This window comes from Nothobranchius furzeri, chromosome 17 (assembly GCF_043380555.1).
Source record: "Nothobranchius furzeri strain GRZ-AD chromosome 17, NfurGRZ-RIMD1, whole genome shotgun sequence".
NCBI lineage: Eukaryota > Metazoa > Chordata > Actinopteri > Cyprinodontiformes > Nothobranchiidae > Nothobranchius > Nothobranchius furzeri.
Genome location: NC_091757.1, coordinates 38481944 through 38507190, shown reverse-complemented (window position 1 = coordinate 38507190; position 25247 = coordinate 38481944). Strand labels below are relative to the sequence as shown.

Here is a 25247-nt window from a genome sequence, read left to right as displayed (position 1 = left end):
TAATAAAAAATACATAATAAAGTAATAAAACGTATATAATTATGCTCACATTCACTTTTACCATCTCTTTGTGGGAGGCAGAACATTTATCATGTTTAACACTCTTATGACCATAAATATAACAAGTATTTTCTTTTGTTTTATGGCTTTAAAATTGTAATAAAGTGTAAAATGTTTGTAACTCTGCTCCTTTTTTCAGAACAACCTCACAATAATGCTGGAATGAAGCTGAATCATTTAGTAAACAGTTGAGTGTTCAAATAAAAACCAGTGTGACTGTAATCTGTCCCTCCTCATGTCACCATCTACAGAAATAGTCTTCTGGGACACCTGACCAACCAGGTGGGCTTTATTTGTGACGTTTCCATAACTTTATAAAAGCTGCTGTTGAAGATGATCAGACTGTCTCCTCCTTTTGGTTCTCTGCTCTCCCGTCGCGGTTCGCTCCGTTTCTTTCAGTGACGCTGCAAAGCTGGTTTCCCTCTAATAGCGATTTTTGGAGTAAAATGAATTACATCATGTGATACTTCGTTGGAAAGCTGGTTTTATGTATTTTTAGCAACCGTTTGAATTATTCTTATTCGATTAGTAATTCAGAAGTTATGACCCGGAGAATCTAGAGTGAGAAACATCCGTGATTCTTTGTGAGTTTCTTCAACACTTCAGGAGAAGTCTCTCTCATGTCTCATTTTCTGTCCCAGACATGCAGGTACCTGACTCTGCCCCACACACACTAACCACGGACTCAAACGCACGTAAACAAAAGCTCTGATATTAAAATCTATCCAGCTGACGTGAAGCAGGCAGAAAAAAAACTTACAGTTAGATGAACGCAGACTCCTGTCCGCAGGGAAAACACTGGTCTGTCGTCTCCATGGCTACAAGGTAGAGCAACAGTAAGGACAACCAATCACACGTTAGTATGATGCGGCAGAGCCAATCAGTGAGCTTGTAGGCGGGTCTAAGGGAAAATAGCCTTCAGCTTGAGGCGGCTGCCTCCGCATGGTCCTAGTGCCCGATTTGTATCACAGTATAACAGTTTTGTATGGTAAAATCTGACGAACGACCGGAAAAAGGGCACTTTGGGCACTTCGGACAAAAGGGGCAGGGTCTCAAGCGCCCCCCCCCCTCTGCACGTGCCTGCTGTCACACGACCAAAAACAACAGCTGCTGAGCTCAGGACCTTGTAGGCAAAACAGTTGAGGCCTGAAGGTTATGTAACTAGAAATAAAGATGAAGAATTAAGCACTGACCAAATTAAAGACGATACTTCATCGGCAGGGATTTACCCTCTGGTTGAAGTAGCTAACCCCAGATTCGGTGTAGGAGGACAATCGTCCGACAATATCTGTTTATCGACCTTGGACTCAAGACTGATACAGAGCAGGCAGCCAAAGGTTTGACCCCATATAATAATGATGTTGAACAATTCTGCTCTGATTTACACGAGTTGAGAAACAGCTTTGGTCTAAAGGGTCTAGAAATCATGAAAGTTGTCCAAACTGCTTTAGGGCACCGTTGGGGCAGGGTAGCAGGAAGTTATACAGGTGTTGATGCACAAGGGAAAACATTACCTGCTGGATCTGCAGATCTCACTACACAACTAGATGGTTTACTAGCAGTGTTGGGAGTAACGCGGTACAAATGTAATTAATTACTGTAATGCATTGCTTTTTGCTGTAATGTGGTAATGTAAGGCATTACAGGGAAAGAAAATGGTAATATTTACTCGGTACAATTGTCAGTAACGCGGTAATTACAATGCATTTTTAAACCCAGAATCAAGATGTGGGTTTCCTAAAAATTCAAATTGCGGGAAGCCTGAAAAAAGATCCAGTATCCACATATATTACGTCATTTATGGACTCAGCTTTGCAGGCATTCTATGAGCAGAAAGGACGCAGCAGTAATGGCTCAAATACTCCAGCTGCATCCTGCGCACGGCTGCTGTTATATTCACAAAATCGCTCCACCAAAACAAAGTAATTTGTTTGCGATCGTTTATATCAGCCCATATCTCTGGTACTTCATGTACTTTTCAGCTGAGTTCATTATCTGTGCCCCAGTAATTTCATCTCATTGCTGCTGGAGCGCAGCGCATATTAAGCTTTTTTTTTTTTTGCGTTGGGTAGATCCCTTTGGCTGATTAGTTAGAAACTAGGAAATCTAGGAAACAGTTTTTCTGGAAGACGGAGAAAACATGCAGCATACAGGAAGGTTAGTGAGAGTGTTGCAAGTCCGAGCAGCCGGTCAAGGCTTAGAAACAGTGGTCAGAGACAAGGGTCACACAAGGGTCAAGAGGACAATAGTTCAGGACTTGCTGGTGAGGACAGAACTAGGCAAAGGGTCAAAAGACAGGCTGGCTTCTGTGGATCCACCCATGGACACACCCATGGGCCCGCCCCTAACTCCACCTCTGGCGGGAAAAGAAGGACTGGAATGGAGTGAGGACAGTCCATCTGGACCCAGAAGTTCTCAGGAATGCTGAAAGAAGATCTACAATTTGCTACCAACATGAAGATTTATGACCTGTGTTCTCATTCCAGGAGTGCAGCATGTAACTTTTGTGCCCTCATGTGAATACTGCATGTAGTGAAAATGATACCAAATGTCTTATGTAGAGCTAAAAAAGTGTATTTGGTAAATGACCCCTTGACCTAAACTGTCAGGAGAGAATGACTTGTGACTCTTACATTGTTTAGAGCAGTCTCAGAAATGATATAAAAGGATGCAGCTCAGATCGGGAAAAAAATCGGTTTTTGGGGAGATTCTGAGAAGACAGGAGCTAGTGTAAACTAACTCTTACTTAATCATTTTGAACTAATTCCTCCTTGGGGGATAGCAGTTGTTTTTTATTTACCCATTTTTGTATTTTGATTTTGTAATAAACCTTTTTTGAAAAAGAAACATAATCCTGATTCTTTCAGGTTTTCTCTAAAGCTTCACGTTTGGAGCCCTGGCCATAAATTGCACAGAGGTAAGCATATCGATGATCGGTCTCTGAATTATCGGGACTTACTTTACAGTTTATAATAGAATAATATAAAGAAACCTTAAGATAAGGGAAGTTTTAACTTTCCCCTCCTTGCGAGTAACGAGTTGTCTTAAGGGCGATAAAGGCAGAATATTCGAGGTTATTTTGGCTCTGATTGCAGGTTGAAAAAGTCTCTAATCAGCTGGAAGGTTGGATTAATAAATAAATTGATAAACTTATGATAGCCTGATCAACTAGCATAAATCATTTTATAGTTACCAACCTCCCACATAAGCTGTTAGAGGCGCAATTAATTCCGGGTAATCCAAACAATTGCTGAGAGGCTTGGCTTGCCTCCAGACTTCTCTCTAGTATCTTAACCAAAAGGTAACGAGTTTAAAAGAAGTGTAGTACTCTGGGGCTGGCTATTCGTGCAAGTCGTTTCACCTTTAAAATAAAAGACAAGATTCTAATTAGATGGTCCAAACCCGGGTCTAGTACAATTATACTCGCCGACATCCCCTCGAACCCTGATGGATGCACCGTCTCATAAGTTCTAACGGAACTGGGTTTTAAAGGAACCGGTAAATGGGACGGGCACGCGACAAGAGAAAGGGCAGGAAATTATTCAAATAAAATGAAGAAAACAAAACAAAGTGCTTGAAAAGAAAAAGAGTAGGTAGATTTATCCTCAATACACATTTTTACCAGTGAAAAGCAATAATATATAAGCATTTAATATTTATACTAGTGATAGAATCAGATCATCCCAGAAGTCAGTCCCACATCCAGGGCCGTATCAAGGAATTTGAGGACCAAGGCAATTATAGGCTTGGAGCCCCCACCACCTCACTCCCTGCTCAATTAATATAAGATGGCAGAGTGCTGAGAGCACAGATTGTTGTTGCTTTTATTTAATAAACAATTATTTTAAAGCACTGTTATTATATCTGACTGTTTTTAACAGCAATCCTAGCTCAGACACCACATCACCTTCCACATATATGTCATGAGCTCACTGAGTGTCACATGACCAGATTCATACTGAAGTTGTTTTGGTGAAAGTAACTTAAAGTAATGGAAAAGTAGTGCAATGCCTTACATTTTAAAATCAGTAATATTGTAATGTAATGAATTACTTTAAAATGAGGGTAACAAGTAATAAATAATTCATTACAGTTTTGAAGTAACTTGCCCAACACTGTTTACTAGACAGGTTAAAGACAGCTTTCAGAAAAACAGCTGATTATTGTAAAATTAGTGAAGTTAAGCAGAAACCTGATAAAACCCCGTCAGATTTTCTAAGCAGGTTGGAACCTGTGTTCGAATACAATTCAGGCATCCCTTTTAATGCTGACGAGAGAGAAGCTTATCAGCAGGAATTAAAAAAGCCATTTTTGGACGGTTTTACGGCCCCCAGCTCGTCTAGGAGATGATGGTGAAGGGGGCGTAAAGAAATATATGTGAAATACCGGACAAACCAAGATTTACTCTCTTAGAGGAGTTTATTAACTAAAAATCACTGCTTTATGCAGGCAAAGACAACTAATACAAAACCGAAAGGACATCCACACAGGGGAATTACTAATAAGGCTAAACACAAGGATCCTCCAATACTGGGTAAATAACAATAATATTAATAAACACAAAACGCCGGTACTAATCCGGGAAACTAAAGGAATGAGCTAAACACGAAAAGCTCCACCAAAAGGGTGAGCTGAACTCTTTAACGAGTATTCTAACGAAGACAATAGTCGAGCTCTGAACTAGGAAGTGTACCACACAGGTAATCAAATCGAAGACTCTATGGTCTGGGTTACTAGGAGGGAAAAAGAGGATCACTCGCTTTAACGCACAGGCCTCTGCTAAGCTTCCCTCCCCGAATGACAGAGGGAGCTGGCTTTTATGGGAAGCTCCCTGATTGAAAGATTAGCGACACCTGGCTCAGCTGGAGCCAGGAGAACAGGAGGAGCGCTGAGGCCATCTTGTGGCCACAAAACGGACAGCGTCCGTAACACCCTCCCCCTCAAAACAACAACTAAAAATTATTTTGTTGTTGCCACAAAAACAAGAGCGCTCCCACTAACTAGAAAAAAAACAGCTAACTAACTAACTAAAATCCCTGGATCTCGGAAGGCGGGCTGATTAAACACATAAAATCACGCTGCACTGACCCTCAGTGCTGCGGAGTGTTCCCGAGATGGTAGCTTTCGCTACCAACACTAGCCTTAAAGGAGATCCTTACAGCTAAACCAAAAACAAAATCTCTACTAGGGAGCCTCAATCGGTGTGGCATCGGGATAGCGCATCAGCCATCATGTTGTCTGTTCCTTTTTTGTGGCGGACTTCGATGTCGAACTCCTGGAGGAGGAGAGCCCGTCTCATAGCGTTGATTCAACTCGAACACGCGGTGGAGGAAGGTCAGTAGGTTGTGATCTGAAAAAACAACTGTGTTGAAAGGACTGTGTATATACACGTGAAAATGTTGCAGGGACCAAATTAAAACCAGGGTTTCCTTTTGTGTTGCGTTGGGGATGAACTTCCTAGAGAAGTAGCAGACGGGGTGATCAGGTCCGTTAGCATCCTCTTGTGGAAGAACAGCTCCTGCTCCGGCGTCAGAGGCATCAGCCTTGATTTTGAACGGCCGGGACAGATCAGGAGCAGCCAGGGTCGGTGCACAACACAAGATTTCTAAGAAAAAGTAAAACCTGGGGACAGATTGGGGTTCAAGAAAAAGGAATGTCAGTGACAGGAGTAGAGTTATCAGCAGCAAGTGCAAAACAAGGAGTTTGTCCATTGTCTGAGCTGTTACTAAAACATCATGACTTATAGGGAGGTTCACAGAAACCTGGGGCTTCATAACAGCCGTGGGATCTGCAACGGAGGTGTCGTCTGACAGGAAAGGATATAACACAGAATCTCGGAGAGTTATCTCCGGATCCTTTTTAGCTTGTGCTCTAGTCAGCACACAAGCAGGCAGAGGGCCTGCACTATCATGAACTTCGGGATCTAAAATGAATTCAGGCAGAGGTACGACCAAACCTCCAGCAGCATCGTTTCCTAAAATTATATCAACTCCTTTTGTAGGGAGTTCGTCCAACACACCAACCAGAAAATGACCTGAGACTAAGGGGCAGGTCAGTTTAATGTGGTGCATTTCGGCCGAGATAGCTCCCATCTCGATACCTTGTAGCATCACCGAATAGCCGGCTTGGCTATTTTCAGAAAATGGCAACAAGCTTCTTTTTATTAAAGTCAGGGAAGCTCCTGTATCTCTCAAGATAACAACTTTTGTGTCGGCTTCAGAACCCGGAAGAGAGACAAAACCCTCTGAAAGGAATGGCTTAAAGCAGAGATTTGGCTTTTCAGCGTTAGTTCTGTCACAGCAAGCTATTTCCGTTCTGTCCTTATTTGGAGAACTTCTGGTTCTCCGGTTCTTCAGTTTCAAGGAATAACAATCACGGATGACGTGGCCACGTTTATGGCAGTAAAAACACTCTGGTTTTTCATGATTTGGGTTTGGAGTTAATCTTACACTGGGTCTGAATGCACGGTTCGCGTCCGTACGAGTCTCTCTGACCCGGTGAGTGAGGGAGAACTCATCGGCGAGGAGAGCAGCCTCAGAGAAAGAATTCACTTTCTGCTCATTTAAATAAAGAACCAGTTTTTCGGGCAGATGTCGCTTGAACTCTTCAATCAATATAAGCTCCTTTAGTTCAGCAAATGAGGAGACATGAGAAGCAGAACACCATTTCTCAAACAACACAGACTTTAAGTGAGCATACTCAACATACGACTGATTTAACTTAGGTTCCTCGAATCTGAACCGTTGCCTGTAGGCTTCAGGAACTAGTTCATATGCTGTGAGCACAGCGGATTTCACCTTGTCGTAATCTGCACCATCTGTTGGAGACAGAGCGGATACCACCTGTTAACTTGCAAGTCAAGAGGAGAGGCCAGACCTCGCGAGGCCACTGCAGCGTCGCAGCGATCCGCTCAAAGGCAAGGAAGTAGCCGTCCACTTCTGTCTCCCGGAACTGGGGCAGTAGCGTGATGCATTTACTGACATCAAAGGGTGTTGTTCTCAACGACGAACTGGCGGGTGTCACTGGATCTGGGTGAACCCCCGCATGGGAGGCAGACGAGTCATCAGGTTCCTGGGAGGAAGTCCAAGCCGCGTCAGGAACGGGCTTCTTGTTGCGTAGCTCGATCTCGAGCATCTTAAGCTGAGTTTCGGCATCCAGTCTCTTTAAGTCCAACTCATGGCGTAACCGCCGTTCGAGAGCGCGTTCATCAGCCTCAATGCACAGGCGAGCGAGCCGGAGTTTCAGGCGAGCTCCACTAAGTGGAGAAGTCGAAGGACTCTGATCTGGTGACGGTGAGCCGGAAGAGGATTCTTTTGGTTTGACCTCTTTGTCTGGAGTCACCGGAGGCGATGAAGGGCGTGAGCCGGTTTCGGAAGGAGGCGGAAGGATCTCTTCAGCCTCCAAATAGTCCACAACGAACTTCCGTAGAGTGTCTTTTGGGAGCGATTTCGGGACAACCAGATCGAAGTGGGCAGCTACTTCCTGCGGGTCGGCTTTTCTGCAACGCTCCAGCAGCCGGCGCGAGGGAGCCTCCACAAAAGCCCGCAAGTCAAAGGTTGCCATGGTGACGTCCGCTCCACCTCCAAGAGAGGAAACAAGGTTAGTCCAGAAAACACAAAATAGATGTTAAACCGGGAATAAATGTACAAAAAATGACAAAAATCCCGGACGAGCCCCCACTCTTTTACGGCCCCCAGCTCGTCTAGGAGATGATGGTGAAGGGGGCGTAAAGAAATATATGTGAAATACCAGACAAACCAAGATTTACTCTCTTAGAGGAGTTTATTAACTAAAAATCACTGCTTTATGCAGGCAAAGACAACTAATACAAAACCGAAAGGACATCCACACAGGGGAATTACTAATAAGACTAAACACAAGGATCCTCCAATACTGGGTATATAACAATAATATTAATAAACACAAAACGCCGGTACTAATCCGGGAAACTAAAGGAATGAGCTAAACACAAAAAGCTCCACCAAAAGGGTGAGCTGAACTCTTTAACGAGTATTCTAACGAAGACAAAAATCGAGCTCTGAACTAGGAAGTGTACCACACAGGTAATCAAATCGAAGACTCTATGGTCTGGGTTACTAGGAGGGAAAAAGAGGATCACTCGCTTTAACGCACAGGCCTCTGCTAAGCTTCCCTCCCCGAATGACAGAGGGAGCTGACTTTTATGGGAAGCTCCCTGATTGAAAGATTAGTGACACCTGGCTCAGCTGGAGCCAGGAGAACAGGAGGAGCGCTGAGGCCATCTTGTGGCCACAAAACGGACAGCGTCCGTAACAGACGGTTTGCTTCCCCCAGTTCATACATTTGTAGAGAAATATTGGGTCCACAGACCAAGAGGTTCTGTTGCAGACACAGTGGAGAAAGCTACACACGCTACGAAAAACATGACCTCGACCAGTACAAACAACACATTCCTTAGCTCAGATGACACAGTAGCATTTGCAGGATATCAGTCACGTTATGCATCAAGAGGCAGAAAAAATCCTAGGCCCAGAGGCAAAGGTAGAGGATTCTATAATGACAGAGATATTAGTTGCTGGATCATCTGCCACAAGAAGGGACATCTAAGCCGTAACTGCATGCACAACTCATCAAATGTCACGGATGACAAGATTATTGATAACCCAAACAGTGTTAATAATCGTTATCCTGGGTTTCAGGCATGGCTAGACTCAGAGGCTGACATGGGATACAGTTCCAAAGCCAGATGACATTGTAACTGAGGGAGGAGGTGAAGATGACATGACCGTTGAAATTTTTGCTGCACTCAAAAAATGGTCGGATTTCTCCAAGGCTCCCACACGCGTTATCTTGTTTAATGGAAAGCCTTATAGTTGTTTATGTGGCACAGGGGCCTGCAGAACAGTTCTTACATCAACTCCCCCTGAAGCTGCTTTCTCATCTGACAAGATTCTCATAAAAACTGCAGCTGGCCATGCAAAACAGCACAAATTAACAAATCCAGTAAATGTTTAACACAAAGTAACGTGAAGGGAAGCACAAGTAGCCCTTCTAATTGATCCTACCTGCCCTGTCAATCTTCTTGGTAGGGATCTCATGGTAAAAACTGGTATTTCAATTGTCTGCACACCTAAGGGCATGACTTCTGAAATAAACCCACCTGACGCACAAGACATATTTGTCTTAAAGGGTGATGGACCACCCCGCTATTGGTGGTCTCTGGACCTCACATCCACCTCTGTAGCTAAAGAGTTAACTAAGCTGGCATTTGACAAATCAAAAGAGAAGATTTATGACTGTTTTGGAATATCTCATCTTATGCCACCTGAGGAGTTCCATGTTACACTCAAGATACAAAAAAGAACCTGGACCTGACATGACCTATGACACTAAGTTCCACAAGAAGAGAGATTCTTCTATCACCCTCCAGCACTTGTATGTCACACCAACCGGGAATGCTGTTTGTTCGGTTATCTTGTCTCCGGAACAACGCAATCTCTCCCACGTCACACCCGCACATTTATCTATACTGATAGAACCAAACCGCCCTTGGAAAAGCTTGGGTCATGTCCTTGCTTGTGCAATGGACACAGACCTTGATAATGATGACTCTGATGGCTGGAAGAGCAGTTCACTATCTGGTACATGTAGATTTGCACTAGGCTGGAAGTTGAAGGTTTCTCCCCAAAAACACCTGCATGAATGAGACGTCGATACGTTCCTGTATGCAACAGTTTTGGAGGACTTTCCTGAACTTGAAAATATTCCTTCTGACTTATGGTCCAAAGGTCCTACGGATGTAGGATTAAGGATTGTTTACCTGTTCAAGTGCATGCAAAATCAAACTACAGACCACTAATAAGGCAGTATCCAATCAGCAAAGAGGCTGAAGACGGTATAATGCCAGTAATTCTAAGCACGTTTGAGCCAGGAATCATCAGACTTTCTCCTGAGTCAACATATAATACTCCTATCTTTCCTGTTAAGAAAAGCGGCAGGAATGAGTGGAGGCTCGTACAGGACCTGAGACTCGTGAACCAGTCAATAGTCCGAGTGGCATCTGATGTGCCCAACCCACACACAGTTCAGAATCAGAATCAGAAAAAGCTTTATTGCCAGCGCTCCAGCGACCCAGAGCATAGGAACTTGACTCCGCAGCACAGCCTGACCAAGGTTACACACACACACACATGTAGACAAAACAGATACAGGCAGTCCACGAGAGCAGCCAGAACGGCGCTCATTTCATTTAGATGAAAAGGGAATTACATGAGGATAAATTGGGGGAGGGAAAAAAAGGCATACCAGAGTTACTCCCGGCAGGGCTTAGCTTTGCTATGCAAAAAAAAAAAAAAAAAAACTGCCTCAAACATATAAGCACGAACATCAACAGTCACAACATGAGACTCCGATAGGGAGGCGGGGGGGCTGGGATCCTGTTTCCCAAGCGGAAGCAGCCCTGTATGGCGCTCAGCCACTGTAGTCACATGTGGGAGGGAGATCTTGGGAGGAGCGCAAAGCACATTGACACCTGCAGGTTGATGACCTCGCTAGGCTGAAGTCCACCAATCCGAGGGGGGGGGGTTCACAGCATCTGTCTGCATTCCTTCGTGGGGGTTTGTTGTTGGCATCTTGAAGGCTGCCATGGCGTCAGATTCGGATAACAGGACTTTGTTTGGGTCAGGCTGAGATAATTTTCCTCTCTGCCTTAAAGTCTGTAACTGATCATTCAAGTCCTCCAGTTCTGAGCCAAATTACCCCAGACAAACAATGGTTCAGTTATTGATCTAAGTAACGCATTTTCTCAGTACCTTTACATAAGACTCTTGACATTGGTTCGGTTTCATGTTTAAAGGGAAAAAATTCACATTCACAAGGTTAGTTCAGGGGTATGCTAACAGTCCACATGAATACACACAAGCACTCAGGGCATCCCATGTCCAGCTGTGTACCTCCTGCACACACTCAGATGATACTTTATGTAGATGACATACTGATCACATCTGACACACAAGCTCACTGTAAAGAAAGCACATTACAGGTCTTGCAACACCTCTATGAACAAGGCCACAAGGTTTCACTCTCAAAATTGCAGTTGTGGAGATCTTCAGTGACGTATCTTGGTCACACTCTTTCCGGTGAAGGAAAAGCTTATTTAGATACTCGGAAAACTGCTATTCAAGACGCAGCTAAACCTGTAACAAAGAAACAAATGATGTCATTTTTGGGTCACTGCAACTTTTGCAGAACCTGGATACCTGATTATGCATTCGTGGTGTCGCCACTTCAGATTATCATTTATGGCAAAGACCTAGCTCTATATGACTAAATCAGTTGGACTCCTGAGGCAGAAAAGGCTTTTGTGGAGTAAAAAAAAAACTTCTACAAACAAATGTTGTTCTATCCTTGCCTGACTACTCCAAAGACTTTTTTCTCTCTGTGGATGCAGCAGAGAGGCACATGAAGGCGTTGTCTCTACGTCGTTGTCGTAGTCACATATTGAAATACAGTGCGCTGTGGAAGCCTGAACCCAGCTTCACTTTTACATACTGACATGGATGGAGAACACTGTCTGTCTGTCTGTCTGTCTGTCTGTCTGTCTGTCTGTCTGTCTGTCTGTCTATCTGCAGTAAAGAGTTACAGCTACATGTCACAAATGTCACACAGGAACTTTAAATGGTAATTAATGTAATTATTTTTAAATGCCATCTAGGGGTGGGCAATATCATGTCATTCATAACATTAACCGTTATTATTTCCTTCCAAGAAAAACAATCTATCATGTTAAGCTAACTTCATGATGTACTTGCATCCATTAAAAACACAGGATTATGTTCATGTGGTCATCAGCATGAAGTTATTGAAGTTATCAAACATGGCTGCAGTCAGTTTTACTGTAATCTGTGTCTCTAAGTGTGTGTGCTGCTGTAATGAGTGGATGTCCCCACTGTGGGACTAATATAATTTACTCTATTGTATTATATTAATTCATATCAGCCAGTAGGGGGAAAAACGTTTGAGGAATTTTGGCCTTTCCAGGCTTCCGTACCAGTAACCTGGTTATAGAGGCAATGGCCGTGTTCGAGTTGAGCTGCGCCTCACCTGGAAAACAGACGAGAGCAGACGGAAGCAGCAGGGGGAGTGGCTGAAAGCCGGCGTTTAAGTCGGACAGATTTCCCTACATGTGTAGCTCACGGGTGACGATGGATGAAGATATCATCCATCGTCATACTTGTTTAATTTTCAATTGTAATTATGGTGCCTGTTAGCAGCTGAAACACATCCTCATGTGCTTCTGGATATCATATATTGTATATGAAGACATGACTGTAATAATAAGTAAAGGTTATCAGCTGTAGGTTTAGTGTGCTCATAGGAAATGTGACAAAAGAACACAAAACATATTCCTCTTTATGGCCTATATAGTTGTCATCATCAACGTTACATGATTTACAGAATACATGTGACCAACTAACATTTCATGTTCTACCACCGGATGTTTGGATCAAAATATGAACCAATCAGATCTTAGATCAGGTGAGAGCCAGGCGTTTCCCGTCATCCCCTAGGTTTTGCAGCCGGTGGAGAGCAACTGCAATGCCTTGCTCCAAAATCTGCGGCCGCCTTGATCTCACGACAGGGGCGGATTTAGGACTGAAGAAGATCTGGGGCTTAACACACACGCGCACACGCGCGCGCGCACGCGCACACACACGCATGCGCGCACACACGTGACACGCACTAGTCAACATCATATATATATATATATATATATATATATATATATATATATATATATATATATATATATATATCTTGTACCACATAATGTTTAATCTGAAGCTACATATTCAGCATATTCAGGGCAGAGTATTGTTCCTGTTAGTGTTTAGTGTGAGATTATAGTAAATATTCCCTTCTTTCTCCAACAACTTTACCTGATAGTAAGCTAACTTTAGGCAAACCAGCAGCACAACAAATATTTTCAAATAAGACTCACAAACCTGAGTCAACACCAGTCTCATCAGAGCTGGGGTTCTGTCGCCGTACTTTTGGTCTAAAAAACGTCCTTATGTCCATCTTCACTCATGCGTTTCAGACAGAGACTGTAGAAGAAGCCAGCTGCTGAAGGGCTTTTCTTCAGTGGTGGAGACTCAGGCAGGCTGTATACCGACTGAGTGGCCTAGTGGTAGAGTGTCCACCCTGAGACCGGGAGATCAGGGGTTCGACTCCTGGTCGGGTCATACCAAAGATTTTGAGAAAAATGGGACCCAGCATTAAGGGTTTGGATTGGGGGGTTAAACCACCAAATAGTTCCCGAGCGTGTCTGCAACTCACCACTCCCCCAGGAGATGGGTCAAATACGGAGACTAAATGGGACTTTACAAACTACTGCCAGCTGCGCTCTCTCTGTTGGACTTTGGTACTGCATGTTACTTCCGCGATTTAGATCCGGGGCTTATCATGAAAGATCCGGGGCTTCAGCCCAAGTAGCCGGGCCTAACGCCGCCCCTGTCTCACGAGTATATCGTTGCCTACGTATGCATGATGTCAGAGCAAGTCGGCGTCAAGTTGGACACAAATCTAACCGGCATGCACTACGCGCCGATCACCGGTGATCGAACCTGCGCAGAGCTGGCTCATCTCGAACACAGCCAATAATACCTAGCTGCAGACGCAGCCCCGGCCAAACACGCCCCATGTACAAAACACAGCCCCCGGCCAAACACACCCCAATGTACAAAACACGCGTGCATGTACGAAGACGAGAACTCGCATGCGTGTTGCAACAGATGGAAATGATGGTTCAGGTAAAGACAGATTTATATTTTTACAACTTGCGATGATTTTGTACTTCAAATTTGAACGTTTAAGACATAGTTTGTTATCGCATTAGTGATTTTTTTCTGAAACACTTTTATATAGAGAATTAGTGCTGCCTCAACCTCCTCTTCTTTCATTGGGTCACTGGAGTTTAAATTAAGTGGATGAGAAACCCATGGAGAGGGCTCTGCATAAATGAGAGTAAAGTTGAATTTTAAACGCGTGAAAACTGTCACAAAGTGGCGATAAAAGCGGCGTTTTGTGTCATAGAGCGGCGAAATAAGCGGCGTTCAATGTCCGTACCAAACGCCGTTTTTTATGCCACCCACACAGGGAACGCGTCTGGGATTAGGGTGACGTAAAAAACGGCTTTCAATGTCCGGAAAAAACGTCGTATTTTACGGGCGTTCTACAAGGACCGTTAAGAACGGCGTCAAATACGGCGTTCTGGGAGAGTTTTCGCGACGTTTTTTTTGCCATCTCTTAACTAGATGGGTTGGAAAAGTGGCGTATTTTGATGGTTTTGGCTTTCCACAGGGGTGTGGCGTGAGAGCGTGTGAAGAGGGTCAAATGCGTGTGTCTCACGCTCAGTGCGTTCGAGTTGGCAGCCTTGTTTTAGACACTCCTCAGCCTGACTATATCTCTCTTTATGTTGATGGTTCAGCTAAAAAAGATGCGTCTCGAAAAAACTTAGTTGGTTATGCAGTGACCATTCAGACATCAGTCATTGAAGCTAAACCATTGCCCTCTCATTGCTCTGCCCAGGTGGCTGAATTAGCAGCTGTGACTAGAGCCTGCCAGCTTCACTCAGGACAAGACATAAACATTTTCACTGATAGTATGTTCACTCTTCAGTGCACCACTTTGCCCAGATTTGGAAAAACAGATGCATGGTCACCTCCACTGGTAAACAGCTGACTCACGCTTCAAGGATCTTGGAGCTTCTGGATGCTGTGCAACTCCCATGCAAGTTATCTCTGTGCAAATGCCCTGCACATCAAACAGATGACTCCGACACTACGAGAGGCAATAATTTTGCAGATAAAGCAGCTACGGCTGCAGCCTTCATGCTTCTCACCTTTGGAGCTTCATGTTACTGCTCCGAAACACTTTCTTATGACATCCTCCGTGAGACACAGACTTCTGTTCCTGATCAGGAACAGCGGACCTGGCTTAGATTTAAACCTGTAAATAGTGATGATGTGTTGCATGTAAATAACAAACCTATTTTACCCAAGTCTTTGTTTCCCACTGCTGTTCTTATGAGTCATGTATCTCATGTCTCGAAGGGGGGGATGGCTCAGTTAATCAATAGTACATTCCACACTATTCATTTTTCTACTTTTGCAAATGACTATTGCAGAAAATGTTTAATCTGTATGAAAAACAACGCTCAAGGGTAGGGATGGGTACCTTTGACATTTGAATCGATTCGGTACTAATTCCCGGTACCTAGGAATCGATACCGGTACTTAACGGTACCAATTTTCGACACTTTTGAGTGTTTTATATTTTAATTCTCTTTTATAATTAAATATATATTTTTCTCAATATATAACCATATTTGTTAAATATCACGATAAATAACATTCAACTGTTTGTATTTTAACATTGTCCTTGTAGCTTTATAAGCTGATAATTAAACTGAAGCAAACATCTTTACTGTGAACTAAATTTACTGTGTATCTTCATTCCTTTTGCCGTCTCTTTTCATTTGATTTTTCCTACTGGGAAGCTAGAATTTCCGAGGAGAAAGCGAACGCACCATCAGCTGATAACAACGGTGGCAATGGAAGCTAACATATAGAGCTAACGTTATCTTAAACAGTTTATTTATCTGCTGGAGCAGATTAAAACGATGATGCCTCACACTTAGATCATTGTCGCTGGTTTTATCTTCACCCAGTCACCCGTCGCTTTTAGTAAAGTGAAGCCAAACTTTAGAGCGCATTCATGTTCTTCTAGTCGGTAATTTGGAGTTCCGAGGAGAAAGCGAACGCACCATTAGCGAAACGGAGGCTAACATATCAAGCTACCGTTACCTTAAACATTTTATTTACCTACCGGAGCAGATTAAGATGAGGATGTCTCACTTAGATCGTTGTCGCTGGTTTCATCACCCAGTTACCCATCACATTTAGTGAAGTGGACCCAAGCTTTAGCGTGCGTTATTTCTACCATGCTGCTCTGTTTACAACTCGCTCACAGCGGCCGACGACATAACGCTCTTGTGCATGCGCAGCTGTCTTGGCAAGTTCTCGTTATGAAGGACGGGTACCAAAACGAGGCACCGTTTCAAATGAAGTGAATCGGTGCTCGGTCGGTACCTTAAAAACTACCGAATTCGGTACCCATTCCTACTCAAGGGCGATTAAGAACAAAACGGGGACACTTCCCAACACCTGATTATCCATTTCACACATGGACTTTATTGAACTATCACAGATGCAAGAAACAAAATATTGTTTAGTGGTAATAGATGCTTTATCCAGGTGGCCAGAAATATATATCCCACAAAGAAAAATTACGCTTTAACAGTGGCAAAGGTGTTGTGCAATCATTTTTTTCCAACTTACAGAATTCCATTGGTTATTAGATCAGATAATGGGACACATTTTGTGAATGAGGAATTGACCAGGTGCTCTGAAACCTTAGGGTTTGAGCTGAAACATCATTGTTCTTATCACCCCTCTTCAGCCGGCTTGGTTGAACGTACAAACGGAACGATTAAAAATAGATTGGCTAAAACAGTGGCTGAGACAGGCCGTCCATGGCCAGAGTGTGTATCACTAGTAAAACTGTGGATGAGGGTAACAGCTCCCTCTGGTGGACCAACACTATTTGAAGTGGTTTATGGAAGATTTCCTGTTCCCCATATCATGAATCCTGTGGTACTTTAGCAGATTGGATGGTTAAATTGTTTACTGATAAACAAGTCAAAATAAACAATGATCTCCCAGAACCCTCGTGTGCTTTATCGCCCTCACAGGTCGTGAAATCAGGAAATTGAGTTCTGATTAAGGTGCTGAAACGAGACAACTGGCGCTGCCTGAAGTGGGAAGGCCCGTTTCAAGTTCTCCTTACCACCCCACTGCTGTAAAGATTGCCGAGAGGCCATCTTGGATTCATCTATCCCACTGCAAGCTCATCATCGACTAACTGCTATTAGAGCACAACGAAGTCCGGCTTCAATGGCGTGATGGTAACAATAGGTACTCATGTCTCAACCCTGGTGAAGATAAAGATCTGCCCCAAGCTTGATGGTTACACCATATTGTTGATTTTGGTATTCACGTTCATGGCCCTGCATTTAAATCAATCAATCAATCAATCAATCAACTTTATTTATATACACCACTTAATCCTGTAATACACGCAACTCAAAGTGTTAACAAATTAAAAAGGCCCCACATTCCCTCCCATCCCCAGAATTTTAAAAACAGCCTGAAAATAAAAACCCATCACAACACTCCTCAATCCCACTCACACACACACACTTGTGTGGATGCTCGTATGTCCCTTTAAATGTGTCTTTTGGCGAAATCTTTGTCCACAGAGCTCACGGACAAAAGGCTTCTATCCTGTGTGAACTCTCATGTGTTTGTTTAAACTTGCCTTTTGGGTACATCTGTATCCACAGAGCTCACAAACAAAAGGCTTCTCTCCTGTGTGAACTCTCATGTGTGTGTTTAAATTTGCCTTCAGGGTACATCTGTATCCACAGAGCTCACAGACAAAAGGCTTCTCTCCTGTGTGAACTCTCATGTGTTTGTTTAAACTTTCCTTTAGGGTACATCTGTATCCACAGAGCTCACAGACAAAAGGCTTCACTCTTGTGTGAACTCTCATGTGTGTGTTTAAATGTGTCTTTTGGGTACATCTGTATCCACAGAGCTCACAGGCAAAAGGCTTCTCTCCTGTGTGAACTCTCATGTGTGTGTTTAAACTTGCCTTTTGGGTACATCTGTATCCACAGAGCTCACAGGCAAAAGGCTTCTCTCCTGTGTGGACTTTCATGTGTGTGTTTAAACTTGTCTTTTGGGTACATCTGTATCCACAGAGCTCACAGGCAAAAGGCTTCTCTCCTGTGTGAACTCTCATGTGTCTGTTTAAATGTGCCTTCAGGGTACATCTGTATCCACAGAGCTCACAGGCAAAAGGCTTCTCTCCTGTGTGAACTCTCATGTGTCTGTTTAAACTTGCCTTTTGGGTACATCTGTATCCACAGAGCTCACAGGCAAAAGGCTTCTCTCCTGTGTGGACTTTCATGTGTGTGTTTAAACTTGCCTTTTGGGTACATCTGTATCCACAGAGCTCACAGGCAAAAGGCTTCTCTCCTGTGTGAACTCTCATGTGTCTGTTTAAATGTGCCTTCAGGGTACATCTGTATCCACAGAGCTCACAGGCAAAAGGCTTCTCTCCTGTGTGAACTCTCATGTGTCTGTTTAAATGTGCCTTCAGGGTACATCTGTATCCACAGAGCTCACAGGCAAAAGGCTTCTCTCCTGTGTGAACTCTCATGTGTCTGTTTAAATGTTCCTTCTGGGTACATCTGTATCCACAGAGCTCACAGGCAAAAGGCTTCTCTCCTGTGTGAACTCTCATGTGTGTGTTTAAAGTTGCCTTTCGGGTACATCTGTATCCACAGAGCTCACAGGCAAAAGGCTTCTCTCCTGTGTGGACTTTCATGTGTGTGTTTAAATGTGCCTTTCGAGTACATCTGTATCCACAGAGCTCACAGGCAAAAGGCTTCTCTCCTGTGTGAACTTTCATGTGTGTGTTTAAATTTGCCTTTTGGGTACATCTGTATCCACAGAGCTCACAGGCAAAAGGCTTCTCTCCTGTGTGAACTCTCATGTGTGTGTTTAAATGTGCCTTTTGGGTACATCTGTATCCACAGAGCTCACAGGCAAAAGGCTTCTCTCCTGTGTGAACTCTCATGTGTTTGTTTAAACTTGCCTTTAGGGTACATCTGTATCCACAGAGCTCACAGGCAAAAGGCTTCTGTCCGGTGTGGCCTTTCATATGATGGGTTAAATTGGACTTATGGCTAAATATTTTTGGTTGTTTCTGGACTTTTCTGCATGAGCCTCCATGTTGCTTCTCTTTCACACATTTTGTATTATCCGAACACTCTGAAGACTTTACTGCTGAATGACTTGTCACTCTCACATGTTTCTGAAGAGACCACTTGTGGAGGAACCGTATACCACACACAGGGCAGCTAAATGATTTGACTGTCTTAATATCTGACTTCGAAGACTTGTTCTCATTACAGCCATGGTCTCCGTTTCCAGGTTCTGGCCCAGAGTCTGAACGCTCAGAGTCTAGATTCACATCATCTTCATCTTCTCCACCAACTTCAATCTCTGAAGAATCAGACGTCTTTTCATTAGGGTCCAGATCTAGGTTCTTGCTAGTTTCTGCTCCTCCACCAACTTTTGCTGTCATCTGCCCAGCCAAGCTGCTGGTTGGGACACCTCCGTCTTTCATTTGATGGTTGTGGAAATGTAAGAGCAGAGGTTTCTTATCCGTCTCTTCTCTCTTCCTTGAAACTGCAGTGAACCAAGCAGAAATATATAACATAAAAATATTCAGTAAAAAGAGAAGACAAAATACCTAGGGGTGTTTTTGCAATCAGTAGTATACATAACCAATGTTGGTAAACACATTACTATTTATGGTAATGCATTACTTTTACAAATAACTATGAATCTAATGAGTTGCTTTTAAGCCCAGACATCACTATGCAATTGGTAGAAGGAAAAAAAATGCGAACTGCAAATTCTGATTAACGCTTCTCAGAGCCAGTCAAACCAGCCGTCCGTCGCTGCTACTGTGGAGCCTAGAGATAAAATTATGTTTATTAATTCTTGATCATGGACTCAATCAAATGAATGTAATACGTATTTCTCTATTCCTCTCTGCATGCCCACTAGTTCAGAACTCATTCAGACACACCCACACAAGCCACTCACACACAAACACACACTCTCTCTCTCTCTCTCTCACCCCCCCTCTCTTCCCCCACCCCCCCCTCGTGCATCTTGCCACAGTTATAACTGTTTGACTTGTTGATCATTGTCTCCTCTCTCCGACTACAGGAAATGGGTTATTGATAAACATATTGATAAAATCCATGACAGACCCTGACAGCAGCATTGCGTCAGCCCCTCCCTTCCTTTCCCTAACACTGAAGGCGCGCAGCGGCAAAAATGTAAACATATCTGCTGAACCTTTGTGAGAGTGCTGTACACGGCGCGGAGGAAGCTCGTTAAAATGTGTCAAAACTGTAACTGTATTTTTCATTGAAGCACGAAAAAGACAGTGTTGCTCAGTGCAACACTTGTCATGGAGAAGTTTCCCGTTGTGGGACAGACCCAGGGAAATTTAATACATCGAACCTCATTGCGCATTTGAAGAAGCATCACACAAAGCTGCATGAGGATTTTCACAAGACCACGGAGGCGAAGAAACAATTCCCTGGCGTTAAACAACAAACGCTGCCTGAAACCTTTGTAAAGCATGAGAATCTCCCGAGAGATACCAAAAAGGCATTAACCCTAACAGAGAAGATATGCCAGTTTATTGTGCTTGATGACTAGCCCGTTGGTGGTGAGTAATGTCGGGTTTAGATGCTTAATTGAACACCTCGAGCCTCGCTACGTTATGCCCCCAGCCGCCACTCCATTGTCAACAAGACCATACCCCAGATTCATAAACAAGTTAAAACGTGTATTGCTACACATCTGGATAAAGCAAGTGCTGTTAGCTTCACTTACTTTTGGCAGACTGTGAAATTGAAACGTTGGACACAGAACTTGTAGCAGTTACAGTTTTTTTCGATTGCTAAAATTCAAAAAGCAAAAATGAGGCACAATTTTCACAACCTCTACTTCTGTTCCCAATTGCTTGACTCAATTTATCACTACTTAAGATTTCCTTATCATATTAGAACTCTGATTTTCCTCCTTTACACTCTGATATCAATTTCACATTACCTTGCTGTCAAAACACAACACACAATTTTCAGGTTTACACACTTTCCACATAAATTCTCAAAGCTTCAATCAACAACACACAAATATTCAAATCTCCAAACTTTCGGGTCTGGCGAGCAATTTGCAATCAGGGACTGCAGCATAAAAGTAAGTTTCCACAAGGCTACCCAGGTGTATGAGTGGTTTCAGGACCACCCACGGTATTCTATTTTATAACATCCACCTTATTCCCCCTTCCTCAATCCTACTGAGGAGTTGTTCTCAGCCTGGAGGTGGAAGGTGTTCGAAAGGAATCCACAGAGCAAGGTCCCACTGCTTCAAGCCATGGAGGAGCCTTGTAGAGATGTGGCCTTTGAGGCTTGTCAGGGCTTCATGAGGCACTCGGGGCGGTACTTCCAGAGCTGTTTGGACCAGTAGGACATCGCCTGTGATGTTGATGAGGCCCTCTGGCCAGACAGAGACCGGCGGCATGATGCCCCATGATTATGCTTGGGGGAAAGGGGGTGGGGGGGGTGGGGGGGTGGGGGGGTTAACTGTAAAAATAAAATGTTTTGTCTCAAAATTTGTGTGTGTGTGTGTGTGTGTGTGTGGGGGGGGGGGGGGGGGGGGGGTTAACTGTAAAAATTAATGTTTTGTCTCAAAATTTTTGTGATGTCTAATGCTTCTCTCAGAGAAAAGTGGGCACTGTCATACATTCAGTGTGTAATTCCTTGTGTTGCCTTTCGACAATTGTGTTTTCAGTTTTGCTCTTCAGTGTTCTTTCCATTCTTGGTAGTGTTCACCCAAAGGCTACTTGTGTTTAAGCAATGAATGGTATGTGTGTGTCATGTGAAAATGTGGCTGTGTTTACCAAATGAAAACACGTGTGTCACGGTCTGAGGTGTATTCCTGCTGTCACTCCCTTTCTCTTGAGTTTTCCCTCTGCAGGTGGGCGTGTCTGGAGGTTAACCAAGCTGCAGCAGATCTGCTCATCAGCCAGCCAGGGGTATTTAAGCAGCTGAGAGACTCCTACACTTCGCTGGATGATTACTCTACCTGGGTACCTTCTAAGCCACCTCGTCACCGTATTTTCGAGCTCTTAGGACCTTTTGAGATTTTAGATGTGTATTGGATTTTGGATTTAGCATTTTACCCTTCCTGCTCTCGTTCACCAGATCAAACCTCCACCTTCATCCCCGACTGGCTACTCTCTAGAACTCCAACCTGCTTGTCTCTCAGCTTCTCCCTGGCCAGAACCACCTCCAGCTGCCCACCTAAGCTCCCTGGATCTCAGCAAACTCAGCTCCCTCCACGTCTCCCCTTCTGGATCTCAGTCTCAGGAATCCCCTCTCAGCCCAGACCGGACCACTCCTCCCTCAAGCTACTTTCCCCCCTCTACAGACTGTAAGTCCCCCGCACAATTCAGATTCCTTGTTTTCCCCCTCGAGTTGGATCTAACTCCCATCTGTCCACAGATTTCCTGCACCGGCTCCCTTTATGAAAGAACTCAGCTACGTTCAAGCTGCCGGAGTTTGCGCAGCGTGCGCGCCTATTGAATCTGTGTGTGTGCGCGCGCGCGCGGCACAGCTCCATGAGCCGCTCAAGTCACCGCGTCTTGTTATTGGCGCTATTTAAACCAATGTTGTAAAATTACTTCTGCCAAGCCCAGATGTGCTCACTTGTGCACCCGTGAGCCGTGGTTCCGCTGGAATGCGTCTGACCTCTGACAGACGCACTCTGAACTTCAGATCTTCAGCTCGCTGTTAATAGCCTGAATGGGAATCATTTCTTGATTTATTTAGTTACATCCACAATGTTCTGTGTGTGAGGTTTACAATGTCAGAACACCTGCATGAGACAGGGTGTTAATTCCAATCTGCCAGAATGATTCACCACCTTCAGATTCCTCCAACACCGTTAAAAAAGATCAAATGCGGAACATATCGGCGTGCGCAGGCCAGAGTGCTGAAGCTCGGCGCATTGTTATTATGAGGCTAGGGCACATGTGGAGGACACACGCGCAACAATATACTTGTTTTCAATTACATTTATTGTGCCCATTTACTTTTTCTTAGGCCCACCCACAAATGAGTTTCTGGCTACGCTAATGGTGACATATGACAGACTTCTCTGAGCTCCGCAGCCATTACACTTTTCACCTCACGCACCCCCCTTATTAAAAAATTAAAGTGATGGGGGAAAAGGTTGATCATATTTTTTTTAACCCTGTCTGTTTAACTTGATGGCTGAAATATATATATATATATATATATATATATATAGCCATGCCCTGATGTGGGGGCTGGGGGGGGTGCGTCGACATGGTCGGGACATAGAAGGGGGTGCGCGGCTAAATAAGTTTGGGAACCACTGCTTTAGGAGGCATCCTAAAGAAAGTGGTCGGACCTTTGAAATCTTTTTTCCTCAAAATGTTGCTTGCTTTAATGTCTTTTTAAAAGTAACCAGACTACACCTCTACATGTACAACACATGTTTTAAAGAATATAGATTAATAATTCTTATGTGGGCTTATTAGTATTTGTTTATTTCAAACCATTTTGTTTGAGGTCGTTCACGCAAGACATACATCCAAATTAGATTTTTGCCTTTACCTTCTTCAGTGCCTCTGCCAACCAGCCCCGCTTCAGCAGAGGGAGCCGGTACTGGTGCAGGCTCACTAGCCTTGCTCTGCAACGAAAAATATAACAGTTTAATCAATATGGGTGGGACAAACTACCAGACATGAAAATGTGTCAATAGTGAAAAAGGTGAGAAAACGAAATCCACCAGCAAGTTTCTATTCCAAAGTTTGAGCTCACTTTAGATTAGTTGTTTGGATTAGTGACGGTAAAAATTGATTCATCAGGGTTTCCCCCAGTGCTTTATATGCCTGGCAGATCGCTAGGCTTTGCTTGGCCACCCGCCAGGATAAGAGTCATGCCCCTCCCCCCTCCCCGACCCTACTGTGTCCGCTGACACGAATGGCGCAACGAAACTAGAGCCCTCCATCAGCTGATACTGTGAGAAACAGCAGCGGAAAGTGTGGCTTATAAAATTTTCTGGGGAAAACCCTGTTCAATTTATTAAATTGAGTTTGAGTCACTCACCAACATTATTCAAGTTTTTTTTATTCATTTGAGTCTTAGTCAGTGCAAAATAAAATAAAATCACTCAAACCTAATTTGCTCCTCTTTCCTTGTACATCGTACCACTGAGTGATAAAAAAATAAATCAATTTTACATACAGAAATTATTTTTTATTTTTAAATAGTGGTGGAACTGAGTATTTTTTTAGACTGCTTGTTAGGACAACTAAAACAGACAACATAAATTATAACAAAAGAACCGAGAGGGCATGTATTTAAAAAAAATAAATAAATAAAGATCAGTGAAAGGCAAACACGGAGGTCACTAGGGCTGGGGGTAAACGATTCTTTTTCTTTTTTTTTTTCCAAAATATGTTTATGATTTTCAGATTAAAACAGAACAAAAAACATCAACACCCCCCCCCCCCACACACACACACACACACACACACACACATCGGCGACAAAGCTGACAGTTGTGACTCTTCATTTAAAGCTATATGTGTTTGGTGCCAGATTGAAATCGTATTTCTAACCATAGGGTTTTTTGTATTTTTCAGTACTCTTTTAGCTGTATCTGAATAAACATAAGATTGTAATGGCAGTCCTATATTGTTATTCCAGGGTATCTGCAGGTTTAAGGGAGCCAAATTTAAGACTTTTTAAGACCTTTTGTAAGGCCACTTTGACCAAATTTAAGCTATTTAAAAAATTAAATTTAAGCTATAATTTCCAGCTATTGCCTGGAACTGGTGCTAACCACATCGCGAACGTGGGATTAGCCATCCAGTTACCATTAAAATTCCCCATGGCGCAAACTCCAACTAGCTTAACCAGCTAATGTGCTCATCTAAAAATAGCCCCCTTTCACAACCAGCTGAATGTGTACGGTTCCGCTTACGCCAACATCATACACAAAAAATGCTGAACACTAACTAGAAATTCACGAAATTTTTATAGAAATAAAAGAATCTTGTTTAGTGGGCCTTTGGTAATTTAAGACCTTTGGAAACTGTATTTAAGGATTATTTGTCATTTTTAAGGATTTTTAAGGCCTTAAATTTTGAAAAGCAAATTTAAGACGTTTTAAGACTTTTTAAGGACCCGCGGATACCCTGTATTCTCAATTTTAACCCAGGAAGGAGTCTCCCTAGTTGGAAAATAGCAAGTAGCTGCCCTTAACTGGGCTGCCCAATAATACATCTTCATATTGGGCACTCCAAGCCCTCCACGCTCATAAGGTAAGTATAGCGGGGAGAGGCGTAGCCTGGGTCGTTTGTTGTTCCAAATAAATCTGGAGAAAAGTTTATTCAGTGAT

General features: G+C 43.5%; 2 protein-coding genes across 6 annotated transcripts in view; both read right to left on the bottom strand.

The window, feature by feature from the left end:
- Nucleotides 1–2038, bottom strand: part of LOC139063599 (zinc finger protein 585A-like) — a 70826-nt gene extending 68788 nt beyond the window's left edge. Inside the window, exon 1 of the mRNA XM_070545952.1 lies at nucleotides 821–2038. The gene's annotated coding sequence lies outside the window, so the exon portion shown is untranslated. The remainder of the gene's footprint in view (nucleotides 1–820) is intronic.
- Nucleotides 2039–16269: 14231 nt separating this feature from the next.
- LOC139063594 (zinc finger protein 665-like) overlaps nucleotides 16270–25247 on the bottom strand; it is a 101344-nt gene continuing 92366 nt past the window's right edge. For all 5 annotated transcript variants that reach the window (XM_070545936.1, XM_070545935.1, XM_070545934.1 and 2 more), the window contains 2 exons: nucleotides 23456–23531; nucleotides 16270–19418 (listed from right to left, as the gene is read on the bottom strand). In XM_070545936.1, the coding sequence (XP_070402037.1) occupies nucleotides 17440–19418; nucleotides 23456–23531 (2055 nt within the window). In that variant the 3' untranslated portion in view covers nucleotides 16270–17439. The remainder of the gene's footprint in view (nucleotides 19419–23455; nucleotides 23532–25247) is intronic.